The sequence below is a fragment of the Saccostrea echinata genome, unplaced genomic scaffold (genome assembly GCF_033153115.1).
Source record: "Saccostrea echinata isolate AGI-Se365-2 ecotype Australia unplaced genomic scaffold, CSIRO_AGI_Sech_v1 ptg000054l, whole genome shotgun sequence".
NCBI classification, from domain to species: domain Eukaryota; kingdom Metazoa; phylum Mollusca; class Bivalvia; order Ostreida; family Ostreidae; genus Saccostrea; species Saccostrea echinata.
Genome location: NW_026889803.1, coordinates 63,084,843 through 63,102,131, shown reverse-complemented (window position 1 = coordinate 63,102,131; position 17,289 = coordinate 63,084,843). Strand labels below are relative to the sequence as shown.

Sequence of the window (17,289 nt, the reverse complement as noted above, 5' to 3'; positions counted from 1 at the left end):
TTCATATAAATTTCTTATCACTCTCTGTTGAGATCTCCTGATTTACTTTAAGCTCCTCATATTTTTTATAAAATTGAGTGGATTTATTTGCTGATATATTTTACATCCTGTTTCCAAAATGGCAAGGTAGGACTGAATTTTTTATTATTCAAGAGTTATTTATTTTTCCATTGCATCAGATGATTTAAAACTAAACTTTTCATGCTTCAATTAAGTTATCATTCTTGTGCACTTGCAGTATTTCTTAAAAGTTTCATAGACTTGCAAATAAAAAATTGCTTCGTTAAGGGAGGCAACTCTTTAAGTCAGATCCTGTAAAATCAGTGAAATGTGAATTAACAGAATGTAGTCAATCAAATTTAAATGGAATGTTTCATGAATAAATAAAAGAACTAATTCAATCTTATGTAAATTAAATGTTTTATCTGCTTGCCCAGTTTACTACACAAGAAAGTTAATGGATAAAAAAGTATAGTTTGTGCCATTCATTTCATTATTTGTTCTAAAAATATAGAGAGAGCACCTGTCAAGTATTTTCCACTTCTTTAAGACAGTAGTTTGATGAAGTCTACCTATTTTGATAAGTTTTATGTTTCATCAAATCCAGATTAATGCTAGTAAAATCTGGATATAATGAGAGATTACGACTGATATCTAGACAATATCAGTAAAATCTGGATATTGTGAGAGATTACAACTGATATCTAGACAATATAAGTAAGGTCAGCTTTATCACCCTCCCACAAACGGAGCAGTCTTCAGGATTATTATTACAATCAACGAACAATACACCATTTATAGGCCATTTCTTTTGTACAACCGTGACCAATAATTAATCAAATTTTCATGACAATATTGAGAAATTTATGGAATTTGGCTTTACAAGGGACATTTTCTTGCTATCGACTTTCTTTATTGTATGGCAAACTGGCAGTTAAATCTGGGTAGTTGGCAGTTTGATTGCTTTCTGAGTGATTTGGATTTCATTATTAGTGATAATAAGATTGTGGTGCTTCTGGTCCAGCATTAGGAAGGGTCAGAATGGTTAATACATGCATAATTGAATTAGGTATTACAATGATTGCATGGATTTTAATTCTTTGCTAATCAGTTTATATTGCATGTCTCTTCAATTGAGGGAAGAAAATTGGTGGATTATTCACAATTTATTTCTTGAGGAGGATTTTACAGAAAATGGCTTACAATCTTAACTAGCCTAGTGTCAACTGTGAATTTCTGGCTAAACTTGAGGATGGGGTTACTTATTGTGATGTATGACATGACGATTTTTATAAAAGTTCATACTAATCAAATAATATTTCAGATGTAGCTATGCTCCAGATATTTTGAAAGACAGGTAAAGTCATTTCACCTGGATTATGAGAGAGGATTATGTTTAGTACATTATAAATCATTTTTGTCCAAAAAGTGACTTTTGAGTTTAAAAAAATTGAATTAGCACTTTCTTGTCAAGTGGCACAACTCTGGATAATAATAAATTTTAAATAGGTATTGGTGCGGGCTTCTTATAATAAATAAGAAAAGATTTGAGACATCATTGTGAAAGCAAAATAATTATGAAGGATTTGTTAATACTATTGTAAAATTTTATTGAAATATTTTCTCGTCTATGTAAATAAATTATTGGTATTTAAAAGACATAAATGGAGTACCTCTTACCAATTTTGCCCGAAGAATTTAAACTGCAATCTTCAGATTGTTAAAATCAAATTAAATCTTGTGGCAGATTTCATACGTTTGTGTTTTATCATAAATCTAGCTCTAAGTACCCAAGAAAATAAGACTGAAAATATTTTCATTAATTTTTCCTCTAGAAAATGTGGGGTACATAAGATTGAATGAGGATATTTCAACTTAAGTAAATTATTTTTTCATGTAGCATATCCTTTGGACTATTTATGTAAAGTGAAGCATTTAAGTCAAGTTAAATTTTTATATTTTTTAAAATCCAGTTAATGGGGAGATTGTATCTACATGTAATTGCCCTATAATTCATAGACTTTGAAGGAATTCTTCCTGTTGGTAGTAACATTTGTTACAACTGAAAATGTTTTTGGATTTAAAAGTGGAAAGTTAAAAAAGAAGTTAATAATGACAGTATGCTAGAGGAATAGTGTGATCTCTTATTTTATTAACTGTTCAGTTGGATCCAGTGTACAAAATTGTGATGGATTTTTCACACTGGAAAATTGGATATTACATGCATTTAAAACAAAATGATGGTCATTCAAGTGTCTATTGATTTGGAGGAACTTTGATCGTAGGGGTGGTGCTGGGATCGATTTGACATTTATAGAGACTTACACAGAATTTACAAACAGCAAAATGAATGCAAGTCAAAAGGGATTTCAAAGTGGAGAAGATAAGTCTATTCTTGGCTGAAGTGGCCATGACAGGTCACAAGATGTGTTTTCTCTGAGAACCATAATTCATTCATCAGTGCCATTTCAAGAGTCCATGAAGACATAATTCATAATTCAGGGAAGGAGTTGCAAGCTTTGAATCTGAGATAGATTTAATAAAAGAGTTCAAAGGAACACCAACCATATTTACAACTTGTCCATGTGCCATTTGTTCTTATTAAGAAATCTGTGAATGGATGCAGTTTCTGTGTCGGTGAAGTTGGACTAAACTTGATGAAATTTGCTTAAATTGTGTCAAGGATATAATTTGATTTTCTACAAAAAGTCTGATATCTATAATGTCTGCTTTAAAAAGACAAAATTCGGCCACAGGCCTCAAAGATTATGCCCCGCAGGAGTCTCCAAAATCTCCAAAGGGGGGAGCAAAATTTAGTTTTGCCTCCATAGCCCAACAAGTTGTTCAGGAACAGAGAAGGGGGAGTACAAGGTAATACAGATAGGCTTCTTACTGAAATCTAGTACAGTCAAATTAATCAAAGATTAAGTTTATACTTTAATGACAGCCATTTTGTTTTTTGTATTCACATGCAGATTTAGGCCGTTGACCAGGTATAGTGTGTAGGTGGAATAAAACTAAGTTTTTGTCAACATGAATTATCATAAAGTATGGAGCATGGGTGTATTGTGAGCCTGCTGGTGCAATTTGTTGTTGCTTAAAAAATTTTCTTCCTATGATGTATTAATGATTTGCAATCCAAAGAAACTCTTGGAGAGCTATTTTGGAGTGTTGAAGCATCCAGATGTTTGAAATATATTTTTCATCTATAAATGCACAAAATTAATGTATTCATATTTTAATAGAAAGATTAACTTCCTCAGAAGGATAAAGATGGATGTTGTTTGTGAACTATCATTAGTTTTTCTGTTTCTTCTTATCCCCCCCCCCTTCCCTCTTGAAGAAATTTATTGTGAATTTTCATCATATTGGTGCATATCTAGTATTCATGCATGTTCTCGACATGGTTATACTACGTGTGCTACTAGAGTTAAAAGGAAGAGCAATCTCTCAATCCTTTCATAAAAAATTCACCATTAAATTATTATCCACTACCTGGGTAGTATGATTATCATTAGCTACCATGTAGTGTGTTTATTATTAACTACCAGGGTAGTATGATTATTATTAAATGCTTATTGTAGGAAAAGGAAAATTTCTAATGAGAAAAGTGAACTAAGGTTGTGCATGAGCAAAAAGGAAGAAGAATGGTAAGGTGTTGTGTTCTAGCTATAACAGTCGTACTGATCAGACAGGTCTGTCATTGAGGAGAAATCTAACATCACTAGGGTCATCTTCTCTGGTCAGTCACATCTAACATCACTAGGGTCATCTTCTCTGGTTATGTGATCAGTATTGACCACAGTAAATCAACATCACAATGGTTGTTGTTTTGTTATCACATTGTTGTCACAGTGGTCACATATTTTCTGTTGTTTTTCACAATATTAAAGTCAACTCACTTCAGTGTTGGTCACTGGTACCTTTGTATCATCAGACCTCCAAATTCAGGTGGGTAGATCAGGAACTCTGAGTAATAAAATCTAACAATGAAATTCAGTCATTTGCTTAGAGACAATGGAGGCATCAAGCAATGCTACATCCAATTTGACCATAACATGAAATATTAAGAAAAGAGATAGAAAGAGTAACCACCTCTGACTTGTCACATTTCTATTTTTTTTTCTCGGCAAAACTATTACATGTAGGAAGTAAAAAATATCAAAGTAAAACCGTACCACTTCATTAAAGAATTAAAACATCAGATTTTTATATATGTGTTACCAGGTATATTGATTATCCTTTCATCTGCTAGACTAGAACAATAATTACAGAGTAACCCCTAATAGGGAGATAAAGCAACAGTGGGATCAATTTCTGTTCTGCACGAGTACTAAGTACTGCTGCAGGGCATGTAGAGAAAAAAATGATTTAAGAGTTAAATTTTATGACCGAGTTTTACTTTCCAACTTAATCTGATTAAATACTGCACCACCAATTACAGCATTTAATTTTTGAACTTGAGAAGACCCGCTAATACAAATTTAATTCAATGTTGAATTTTAAGGTGACTCTTCAAAGTTCAAGTGGATCTAGAAAATACCATTTTAGTGTTGTTATGATTTATTAAATGCATATCTGCCAATCTCAATCTTTCTACAGAAAATTGAATTCAGACATTAAAATATTAATTCACTGAAAAAGATCTTGAGTCCAGATGTACAAGATGATAGCTGTCAGCAAAGAACTAACTGAATAGAATGTTTTTGAAATGGATTAAAAAGTTTATCAAAATGTTTTCATAACCATTTAATTTACTTACATCTTGATAGCATACTGTCACTTACAATTTTAATATACTGCCCATATTTAAGTGCTAAAAGTTGAATTGCTAAAGGTAAAATAAATTGATTTCAACCTGAAATATGTTTTGTTTTGAGGGAAGGATTTGGAATATGAAACCTACCAGAAAAGTTAAATACACATAATAGATTAATTTAGACTTTGAATTAATTCAATAGACTTAGTTGAGTCTCAATATTTGATTGAGTTTAAAGTTTTAACTCAAGTAAAGGTCAAAATGTCAAGGTCAAAGCTTATGTCAGAATGAACTTTGTCATAATTTAGAGTTCCATGATTTACGTACAGATCTCTGTAATGAAATTTGCTCATTTTTATTTCTTAAATGTGTTTGATTTCTTACACGTAACTACACTGTATGTATCTTCCTTATATTTAATGTTGTTTGCCGTTGTCATCACATATTGCAAAACAAATTTAAAAGTTAAATGTATTTTTACACATTTATATATTCACATATATCGTGGCTGTAAATTGTCTCATCCCGAGGAGCATAGATAAGTTCTAAATTGATATGTTCTTGACTCTATACTGTACAAGGAGAAGCCTGAAATCTTACTGTCATAAAACGGCAGCAATAATCTAGGAGATTGGTGTGAGGATTGGGTGTGAATGAGTTTGTCTGGAATTTTAATGGAAAATGATTAGAAAAGATAAGGTCTATGAAGTTCAAGGGAAAATTGATTTATAAAGGAATTTTAACAGTGATTAATCGGAAGCCTATAGTATTATACAGCGATAGCTTTGTTTTGATAGATTTCCGCTATTACATGTAAATGTGTCACGGAATTGACAAGGAAGTGTTTGAAGGATATTTCCATAGTTATTGATTAGTGTGTGGATATTTCATATAGAAATTTTCTTGGAAAGAAAAAAGTTATTGTAGTGAACTGAAAACTATTCTGGGTTTATAAAAAATTGGTGGAAAAGGATAAAATTCACAATCACTACTAGGATTTATTTTTCCCAAGATGGAAAGTATTTCTGAATCAATTGATTCAGTTCCACCACCAGAGTCTTACTATCTGTCTAAATCAGTTGAAGATGATAGGATCTCAGAGGATAAAAACACTTCAAATAGGATAAGAGTCAGGGATGCGGCAAAATCAAACATGTCCAGGTCTATGTCAGAGAGTTCTTTCCTACAATCTAACCAAACCAGACGTAAATTCAGTTATAATAACCCATTTGGAATAGATTCAAAGTTGAGGTAGAAGTCAAATAATGGTCTTTATAGAATAAATTATATATATTTGGATGTGGCAGGGTCAGAAAAGATGTGTTTATATTAAACTGTGCAGATATTTTCACTGGTTAAATTTTAAATATTGGAGTTATTTCCCTTATATGATTTTCCCTTGGAGTAATCCATTACATATGTACAAACTGTTAATATTATGCTTTTCTCTGAACAGGGAAAAAGAGAGGAATGAACTCAAAAGCAAGATTGAAGAGTTAGAAGCCTTTAAAAGAAAGTATGAAGAGGAAAAACAACACAAAGAGGTTTGTATATCTGGTCTGTTCATTTGGTGTCAATAAATAAGTGGAAAATTCCCTAGCAATGCAAATTTCTGACAAAAAGATAATGTACTAAATACTGTACAAATAAAATAAGTGAAAACTTACTGACATGTTCATTCTCAATCACATTCATTCTTGACATATGGTTGGTAGTTTTAAACTGTAAAATTCATTACATTAGCAGTATGCAGACATTTAGGCACTTAATTTCTTTTTTTATTAAGACTTTGATTAATTTTTGGTGAAAGGTGTAGGAATGAGGTCAGAATGAACATTACATATTACAATGTAAGAGATAAATTACACTTGTTCATAGTAAAATTTTAGGTACTTTGTGTCATTGTATGGAAGAAGAAGTTTAAGCTTGTCATTTGAAAATCTTCATATTTCTGTGTCCAGGGAAATTTTACTTTGCTTATCCAGAATTTCTTTATAGTTACATCTCAGATAAATAAGTAAATCTTCTGTATTCTTTATGTGCCCATAAATTTCACTATGTATGTCAGAACATTGGGGTGACATTGGTTCAGGTGCTCTCAAATAAAAAAGAATTTCCTGCTATCTGTATGACTCTTCACACACAGACAAAATTTTGTTTCCATGGTTTACACATATAATTTTTTTTTATTTATAGTTTACTCCTTTACAAATTGGTATAGTTTGATAACCAGATTATTTTTCCAGAGAAACTTTATATGTAGATACCAGAATGTATATCCTGAAAGTTCTCAAAAAAAAACCATTTGATAAAATTACATGATCTTATTTGTTGATTGCTGCAGTTACCTTTTATTTAATTTTACCTAATGAATACCTGCCCTGATCCTTAAAACTGTGTCAAAAGGACTTTTTTTAATGTACCTGGAACATTTTCAATTGGTGATTTAAAGCTTTAGCAATTTAACAATTTGAAGTAGGACCCAAAACAAATATTATTGACCTTATTTAAAGAAGTAAAAATAAAATAGAATGTATATACGAATGAAATGTTACTGACACCAGAGTCTGTCAGTGTATGATTTTTTTATGCCCCCATAATGAAAGATTTTGGGCATATAGTTTTTGGTCTGTTCATCTGTCTGTCTGTTTGTCTTTAACCTTGCCCATAATTTTCAAGTGGTTGGTCTAGGGCTTTCATATTTCACTTGTGTATAACTTTTGAACAGTTGGTTCTGGGGCTTTTACATTTAAAATGTTTATTTCATGTGACTTTAACTTTCTTTGGGTACCAAAATTTCTGACCTTGACTTTTGAGTTTGACCACTTTTGAAAAACTTTAACCTTGGTCATAACTTTTGAACAGTGAGTGCTAAAGCTTTCGTTTATTGCAGGTATATTTTTGTGACAAGACCTTTCTTTGAACACCAACATTTATTTACCTATTGACCTTGACCTTTGAGTTTGACCTACTTTTGAAAAACTTAAACCTTGGCCATGCCTTATGTGGGTGCTATATATTTCACATGTTTATTTCTTGTGACAAGACATTTCTTTGAGTACCAACATTTTTGACATTTTGTCCTTTACTTTTGAGTTTGACCTACTTTTGAAAACTTTAACCTTAGCCATATCTTTTGAACAGTGGGTGCAAGGGCTTTCATTTATCACTGTGTATTTTTTGTGACAATACCTTTCTTTGGGTACCAATACTTTTGACCTCACAATCTTGACCTTTTAGTTTAACCTACATTTGAAAAAACTTTCACCTTGCCTGAAACTTTTGAAGTCAAATTTCATTTTAGATATTTCTTGTGACAAGACCTTTTCTATGGAAGCAATATTTTGACCTCATGACCTTGGAGTTTGACCTACTTTTGAAAAACCTCAACCTTAGCCATACTTCCTGAATAGTTAGTACATGTAAAAGGGCTTTTATATTTGGCATGTGCATTCCTTGGGACTAGACCTTTGCTTGGATATGAACAATTTTAAACTCTTGACCTTGGAGTTTTAGCTACATTTAAAAAACTTTAACCTTGACCTTGCACTGCCAAACAAGGGCATCAATGTTTCACAAGAATATTTTTTTTTGTAAAAATTCATCTGATTCATAAAGCTTTTATTTCTTTTTTGCTTTTGGGAGAAAATTTCCTTACTGATGATAATTTTAAAAAAATTAAAAAGGAACTCAATAATGAAATATAAAGGTACATGTAGTATGATTAAAAAAAAGCCTTTAAATTAAAATCTAATTTCATTATATGCAGATAAGATTGACACGTATAATTTTGTTGATATATTCCTTAAAAAAATTTGAATTGTTAGTAAAAGGATATTTTGGGACTTGTTACAAAGAAATAAAAATGATGATAAATTCTTATGAAACAGAAGCTGCAGCGACAAGTGGACAGCTTAACAATTAGCCTGAGCGATGTCAACCAAAAGCTGAGTAAAGCTGGTGAACTCAATGAACGACTACGGCTCGATGGTAAAAAGAAAACGGAGCAAATTGAAAAGCACCAGAGAGATGGACGATTCTTGGAGGATCGGCTCAGAAATCTGGAAATAAGAGGTGAGGATAAAAACTTCATTTGATCAAATGTTGCAGACTGGATTCTACTGTTTCTAATCCAAATACATGTACCTATACATAAGTCAATCTTTCATGTAAAGTTTTCCAGGCCTCAATACATGTACCAGGTGTTAAGATGAACCAACCAGGCCCCAAGACCATAAACTGAGAATAGAGTTAAGTCAAAATTTCGATTCTCAATCTCTTGAGTTTTATTTTACATACATGTTTTGAAATTTGCATGCTAAGTCTGTTCTCAGTTTATGGTCTTGAGGCCTGGTTAGTGTTCCTTCTATTTTGTAACATAGCCTTAGACAGCAGCCCTAGTCACGAGGGAAAATTTAATGGTTTAAATAAAAATTGGGGAGGGGGATTGGACTGCTTATGGAAGTCAAAAAAGAAAGTTGTTTAATTAATGACACACCTTTATTTTCTCAAAATGAATATTTTTCACTGGGGATAGAAGTGATAATTACAGCATATTTCTTTTGAGTTAAGGTTGGATTTTCAGTGAAATAAATCCTTCACACGTAAAATCTCAGAATATTATTTATCAGTAAGTCATGTTTTGTACCTGTGTACTTTTAGATACATGTATATAAAAGCAGCGTTGAGCAATGACACTTAAGGAAGCTAGAGTACGAAGTTATTTTAATGGTATAAAATTTTACACAAAATTACAACTGAAATTACTACTGAAAGTGCAGAATTATTGGGTGATATCCAAAGTTTGCCAAAAGCTTGCAAATTGTTTCAAGACCATTAAAGATGCACATTTTCCCTCTTTGAATTGAAGGAAATTGAAATGCCTTGGGCATAAATTAAAAACAAGAATAAATAGCAAGTGAAACTGTGTATGACGAACTCTATAAATCTTTTGATTTGTTGATTACCGCTGTATTATAGATAAATCTTTACATTATTGCTATATACTGATAAATTTCTGATGTTGAAGTTGATCTAATCTCACAGTCATACCCCGTATGTTTTTTTAAAATGTCAAGCACTTTAAAATCCATGACTCAATCCATTGGAAGGGTCTGTAGTAAGAGACAATGGAGAGTAAATATAGTCTTTTGTGCTCTTTGAAGAAGAGAAGAAAAAAAATAATTAGAGAAATGAATGGGAAATGAAAGTGCTTGCTTTATACCTGTTTAAATAGATAATATGAGTAGGTTTTAATTGAATCTCCAATAATGATCTATACAAATCTGACAAAATTCACTGTTGATATTGATTATTCCATAATTGCTTTATGTTCAAATGAAATATGAACGAGATTTATAATGCCTTTCATCATTTGAGAATTTATCTTATTTATTTCTTTATTCCATTGTAGCTTCTGAAGTTGAAAAGGCTGAATTAATTCTAGAAACAACTCGATCAAATTTAGAATCCACTACGTAAGTAACGGATTTCAGTTAATAAAGCATACTGAAAAATCATATGAAGTACAAATAATGTGATGTATAAGTGCTTATCAATGTTTCAGTACTCAGCTTCGCAGCCGAGAAAATCAGATCCGAAAAATGGAGGCTGCAGAGGAAGAACTCAACAAAAAACTCACGGTATGTTGTTAAATGTAAAAAAAAAAAAAAAAAAAACTCACGGTATGTTAAACATAAAAAAAACTTCATGGTATGTTGATGAAATGTCAACAAAAAACTCACGGTATGTTATTAAATGTAAAAAAACAAAAAACTCACGGTATGTTGTTAAACATAAAAAAAACTTCATGGTATGTTGATAAAATGTCAACAAAAAAATCATTGTATGTTGTTAAAATGTCAACAAAAAACTCATGGTATGTTGTTAAAATGTCAACAAAAAACTCGCGGTATGTTGTTAAATGTAAAAAAAAAAAACCAGCTCACGGTATGTTGTTAAATGTAAAAAAAAAAAAATTTGCAGTATGTTGTTAAAATGTCATCAAAAACTCATGGTCATTAGACATTACTTTTGATGATTTGCTTTTGTTGATGAGATTTAATTTCCTTTGTGTATTTGGTATGCTTATAAATTTAACTAACATAAGGTATATTTTTAAAGAACATTATGCATAAAGACAGATAAATCAGAATTAAAGAGAATCAATGAAGATGAAATTTTAAATCAAAAATTAAATCAATTTGGTATAATTTTTATAAATATGTATTTTCTTATCCTGTGTAGTTAGCCAATCAGAAAATCAGTGAACAAGAAGCCAAAATAATCGATCTCAATCACCAAGTCCGACATGAATTAACAAGAAATGAAGGAATAGAAAAGGTAACTAAATCTAGTCCATATTACTTGAGGTATAAAGTTACAAAACATAGGGGGAATGGAGTGCAGTTGGTTAAAACAGTAAAGTTTAGTTGCTTTCTATATTTATCCTGATATTTATTTTCACTGTGTAAGCAAAAAAAAAAAAAGGAGGGGAGAAAAAAAAGCTATTAAAAACAAAGTCAAAGTAAATTAAGATAAAAAATATTATTTTAACACTTTCAGAATTTGGAAATGATTCCAAAACTAAAAGAGCAAATAGAGGAGAGAACAAAAGAAGTGGAATCCTTGAGGACAGAAGTCCAGGACAAAACGGCCCTGCTGGCCGTGGCTCGTAAATCCGCAAGGGAATACAAAGACCAAATCAGGGTCAGTACATGTTCTAAATAGAGGAATTATTACTTTGACAATCTTAAAAGATCCATCAGTCATAGTAAAGTTTACTTATTGTATCTCAGACACTGATGTGTCAAATACCAGGAGTAAGTCATGGTGAATCGCCACTGAAATTTATCATGAATTTTAAATAAACTTCAGTATTTTTAATCCTGAAACAAGTCACAGTTTTAAACGATTCCACCAAAGTTGAATCAGAAGTCAACTATGACTATATTTCTAAACAGTTTCACATGGTCAGATTCATAGATAATATCAAATAATACTGAACAAATCTGCCATTTTAGGAAGTAAGAAAGGCTCCTATAACTCCTCACAGAGGAGCCAGTTCATTGTCTCCTTATGACCTAGCTTGTCTCTCTTTTCATGGTTATCTTTTCTTATAATGTATTTAAGATGTATTGCACAACACAAATGTAAATTGAAGTGTACTAAAGTTAAAATGTCTGCACAACATCATATCAGCATGATTTTCACTGCTTGTTGGTATTTTATAAAATGTTGTATACAGGGAAATTTTCGCCCTCGTCGCAATTGGTGATTTTAAAATGGGGTGAATTCAAAGAAAACGGCATTATCTCTTAAACAGAACTGTGTCTGGGCTAATTTAAAATGGGGCAAAATTAATTGCAGGTTTGAAAGGGCGAAAAAAAAACCTGTATACTGTAATGTGAGTTTGGTCAAATTACATGGAGGAGTAAGAAATTATATCTGTGTGTGTTCTTGCAGGCAATGGAGTATAAAGTGGCCAAGACAGAGAAACTGGAGTCAGAGCTGGACATGGCCCAGTGTGAGGTCCAAACTCTGAAGAGATTGTTACAGGGGAAGGACCATCTGGTGATACAGAAATCCAAGGCTCTCGACGTGGCCAAGGTGTGTACTAAAAAAAATCACAGGGTCAAAGATAGAGGTCAAAGTGTAGATACCTGGTATAACATGATCAGAAGCCCAAAGCTGTTGATGTTGCCAAGGCCACCAGGGTCATGCATAGAGGACAAAGTGTAGATACCTGGTATTTACATACATGTAATCAAAAGCCTAAAGCTCTTGATGCCAAGGTGTGTACTTAAAATAATCTCCTCAGGGGTCATAGGGGTTAAAGTAAAGATACCTGTGGCATGTTCAACAATGTGAGGGCTCATGTGTGCTTGCCAAAAGTAGAAGTTTCAGAAATGTTCATGAATGCTTGCATGTGCCCTCTCTGTTGAACAGGCCTCCGGTATTACATGATCAGAAGCCCAAAGCCATCAATGTTGCCAAGGTGTGTACTAAAAATAATCACAGGGCTCATGGATAGAGGTCAAAGTGTAAATATTACTCAAGGTCAGAAGCCCAAAGCTCTTGATGTTGCAATCTTCTAAAAAAGTCACTCAAAATGCACTGAATAAATTTACTCAACCATTGTCCCTTTTCAGGATGTGATAGAGACAATGAATTTGTCGACAGAGCCAGAACAAATTGACAAGATAGTTCTTTTACTGGAAAGGATAGGGACCACCTCAAACAGGGAGTCCATCAACGGAAGTATATGGTAAATAAAATCTGTTTTAGGTAGCTTATTTTTGGTGTAGCATTCATAGTGGATAAAAACAGACTGTTTTTTTAAAAGTCAATTAATTTTCATTTTTAGTGAGTCTTCCAGTGGAGAAACAGACAATAGAAACAAGCACCATTTCATACACCCTAAGAACAAGGTCAAGATTGTGTTGCATGATCTGTAGTGATTTATGGACCTGCATGGTTCTGTCACTTTAAGAGAATCCCTATATACATTTCTTTCTTCAAATATTAATGATCCAAGTAGAAATTAATTATATACATATTTTGTTTGTTTCTCTGTTTTATAGGCAAAGGATATAGATGTTAATAGAAATCCATACTCATCTGATCACAATAATGTAAAAAATCGCCGACGACCTTTGTCTGGGGGAGGGTTTCTGGATAACATGCTAAGGGAGGACTCCTCACGACCAAAGACAGCCATAGTGAGGCCAGTCAAGCGTAGCCAATCATTGAAAGATGCCGTACCTATCAAAGGACTCTCTCTCATTGTTAATGGACGACCCGAGTCACGGTCCAATGATCTCAGATACTCAAGTGAGAAAAAGACAAATTCAAAATACCAGCCATCAGTGGACTGTATTATTGGTGTACAAGACAAAACAACACTCAGGTCAGGATCTCGACCGAGTGCTTCTCCAAGGTCTCCATCATGGAATTCAAGCAAAAGTAGGTCAGAGAACTCCATGAGTCTACAGTCTGAAAATTCATCAGACAGCTCAGACTCGGAAGAGAACTCAAAAACTGTGGAAGTTTTGTCTAAGTTACCAGCTAAGGAAAGGGAGGCAATCCTTGTACAGTATATTGATGTGGGGGACCGTATTGTTATTGCAGTGCCTCAGAAACCTCCAAGATATGGCAAAAAAATTGGTAAGTTATCACTTTTTTTTTAAGTTTTGTAAAATTTTATTGATGAAAAGTTTAAGTGTAATTTTTTAATATATGTATAAAAACCTTTTGTTTTTATTTTTCTAGTGCCCAAACCCAAAATATACACAGGAATAGTAAAGTACAGGGGTCCTTTAGAACAAAAGTATAATTCCAGGATCTATGTAGGGGTACGACTCGATGAACCAGGTATAGCTTTCAAAAATAAATTTGAAGATTGGATTTACTTTATTGAAAAAAATTTTAAGATAAAAGATCTTCTTTCAGCCATTTGAAAAATAGTTATCTGTATTGAAAACATACTGATCAAAGTGAATTCAATGAAATCTTTTTTCACTGAAGATGGGGATACAGATGGGACACATAAAGGAAAGCGCTACATGTACACCCCATCTGACCTGGGAAAGTTCTTTAAACTCATTGATCTGACTTCAGTCCTAGACCCAAAGGTAACTTGAAATTCTTCAGAATTCGTTATAATGGGCAGTGTAGAGGTTCTGTCAGTGGTTTTTCTCAGTTTTCTTTAGTTTTTAATTTTATACCTACTCAGATGAACAATAAAAGTTTGAGAAACATGCATGTATTATTAAATTGTAGAATTGTAAATGGTTGCATTTTATAAACATTTAAGATAATTAATTTTTTTTGTTGGCAGAAAGGGAAGTACAGAGTAATTACCTCAATATTAGCACATCACCTTGATAGAAAAGGGAAGGTGGATAAACATGTTTCTGTGGAGAGTTAACTTTATACACATGCTGTAGTAGATTCCAGCTTTTATCTTCACTCAGAAACACTGTGACAAAAGTGAATGCTTCACAGAAATTGAATTTTCTCAATATACACTGTACAATGCATTTTCTTATGATGATATGATCAGTGCACAGGCCAGGACCGGAGGTCTTAAATTACTTCTGCTTCGTATAGAGCAGAGTGCCTGACTTAGGACTTGTATAACTTATTATTGTTCATAATATTAAAGAAAACTGAAAGCTTCCTGTGATATAACAGTTTATTGTATTTTTTTTATACAATGCTGTATGAATATTTATTAGACATCAATATTTATTAAAAATTGATATACAGTGCTTGTCTTTGCTTTTTTTTTTCCTTTCAAGTTAGAATTTGTTTCGACCTGGGTGATCTATCTTTGAGAAATGCTATCATGAAGCTTTAAATTTTTGTTTTGGTTGTATCTTCTGAGGATTTTTTTTTTCATTTGTTTAGTGCGGTGTAAATATATTGCAGACCTTTCTTCTCTTTTTTTTTTGGGGGGGGGGGGGACCAAACAGAAATTTCTTGTTCCTTAACACAACCGTAAATAACTATTTTCTATTGTATAGTACAAGGGTCAATCAAAGAATACGTAGAAGATGTCGCTCTTCGTCACTCAAAGTAAATTAAGAATTTGAAGATCAATACATTATCATGTGTAAAACCATTTATTTTGTTGACGTGTGCAGTTTCTACTCTAACAAATGGAACTCATGAAAACATTATTTAAAAATCAACATGTTTTGTCACCACAGAGCAAGCTTATCACGTTACGTCAAAAACATAATGTCGTAACAATTTCTCAAAAATAATACCACCTCTTCATTTTACACACAGTCTTTGGTGCCTTACCCATTATGTAATTTAAAAGTCTATATACCATTTTATACTTTGTTTGCTATCAATTATTCGATTATCAAGATAATTCGTTTTCATTTTCTAAGTCTGCTTTCACTAGAAGCGCACATCCCTTTCCATGACGTTACTTGCGATTTTGCCCATTTTTTTTAAAACTGATTATTCACTTCCTTCGTACGAAAGCCTATTAGGATCAAACTACGGTAAAAAAAAAATTTAAAAGGCGTTATAACGCCTTTTCAAAAGGCGTTACAACGCGAAAAAAGGCGTAATAACGCCTTTTGAAAAGGCGTTATAACGCGGAAAAAGGCGTAATAACGCAAATAAAGGCGTAATTACGCCTTTCCAAAAGGCGTTATAACGCGAAAAAAGGCGTTATTACGCCTTTGTAAAAGGCGTTATTACGCCTTTCCAAAAGGTGTTATTACGCCTTTCCAAAAGGTTTTATTACGCCTTTCCAAAAGGCGTTATTACGCCTTTTAAAATGGCGTTATTACGCCTTTTAAAAAGGCGTTATTACGCCTCTTTTTTTCAATACATGACTTACTTAGCCCACCCTGGGAACTGATTATAATTAGATTTCTAGGAAAAAAGATTTTTAAATGTGTAAAATATTTTCAGTGTTAAACCAAATTAGTCCCTCTCTGATGCCAGACGCTTCTACCAAGGTGTATGGATTTCAGAAATTTTGTTGAAGGCTAATTGCTCATTATACTTATGCAAATACTATGCCTGTTTTTTACCAAGAGGAGAGAAAAATATTTCAAATTTGACATGAATTTTTAATACGTGGCTAGCAAAGCCCAAAGCTGGTTCTGCCTATATCCTGGATTTTCAAAAGTAGAGTGTTGACTTCTCTTAATATGCATGCAAAATGCAAACAACTGTCTGCGAGATGTGCAGGAATATAGAAAATACTATAATTCATAATATAATTTATAATATTAAAACTATAATCTAAATATAGATGGCTTTGGTTCAATCTTTCATATATTTACTATTTTAAAATAACGCCTTTCCATTTTCGGATACAACTCCTTTTCAAACAGGCCGGTAGTACGAATGTGAGGGGGGGGGGGGGACCCACTTTTTGGGAGAATGGTCTTGCTATAGTTTAAATATAAAAAATCATTAATTGATTGCTTGGTCCCTTAACATTTTGCTGCAGTATGGTTAAACTCGGGCAAGTCATTGCATTTAAAAAAAAAATTATCGAAAAATTAGAAAAAGTTTCCCCTCAAGTTTAGGCAGTTTATTTTTTTTCGGGGGAGGGGGGGGGGGTCTTGTTTTTTTGTTTGCTTGTCAATTTTATGGGAAACCCCCCCCCCCCCACTTTAAAAGCACGGGCCTGTCAAAGATATAATAATGGCCCTTCAAAAGGCATAATAACGCCTTTTTGAAAGGCGTATTAACGCCTTTTAAAAAGGCGTAATAACGCCTTTTAGAAAGGCGTAATAACGCCTTTTGGAAAGGCGTAATAACGCCTTTTTCGCGTTATAACGCCTTTTGGAAAGGCGTAATTACGCCTTTATTTGCGTTATTACGCCTTTTTTCGCGTTATAACGCCTTTTGAAAAGGCGTTATAACGCCTTTTAAATTTTTTTTACCGTAGTTTGATCCTAATAGGCTTTCGTAAGGACAAGGTATGGTAACGGCCAAATTTGGCCATTATTTGATGTAAAAGTCAAACACACTTAAAATTGTTATAGTTTGCA

The 17,289-nt window shown here is 32.7% G+C and overlaps 1 protein-coding gene across 1 annotated transcript in view; it reads left to right on the top strand.

Moving 5' to 3' along the window:
* LOC133205204 (filamin A-interacting protein 1-like) overlaps positions 1 to 15,030 on the top strand; it is a 34,169-nt gene extending 19,139 nt beyond the window's left edge. The window contains exons 3-15 of the mRNA XM_061340963.1: positions 6,216 to 6,303; positions 8,650 to 8,833; positions 10,173 to 10,236; positions 10,326 to 10,401; positions 11,006 to 11,101; positions 11,324 to 11,467; positions 12,224 to 12,367; positions 12,910 to 13,025; positions 13,125 to 13,188; positions 13,342 to 13,924; positions 14,030 to 14,131; positions 14,285 to 14,391; positions 14,598 to 15,030. Of these exons, the coding sequence (XP_061196947.1) occupies positions 6,216 to 6,303; positions 8,650 to 8,833; positions 10,173 to 10,236; positions 10,326 to 10,401; positions 11,006 to 11,101; positions 11,324 to 11,467; positions 12,224 to 12,367; positions 12,910 to 13,025; positions 13,125 to 13,188; positions 13,342 to 13,924; positions 14,030 to 14,131; positions 14,285 to 14,391; positions 14,598 to 14,687 (1,858 nt within the window). The 3' untranslated portion in view covers positions 14,688 to 15,030. The remainder of the gene's footprint in view (positions 1 to 6,215; positions 6,304 to 8,649; positions 8,834 to 10,172; positions 10,237 to 10,325; positions 10,402 to 11,005; positions 11,102 to 11,323; positions 11,468 to 12,223; positions 12,368 to 12,909; positions 13,026 to 13,124; positions 13,189 to 13,341; positions 13,925 to 14,029; positions 14,132 to 14,284; positions 14,392 to 14,597) is intronic.
* The last annotated feature ends 2,259 nt before the right edge of the window (positions 15,031 to 17,289 follow it).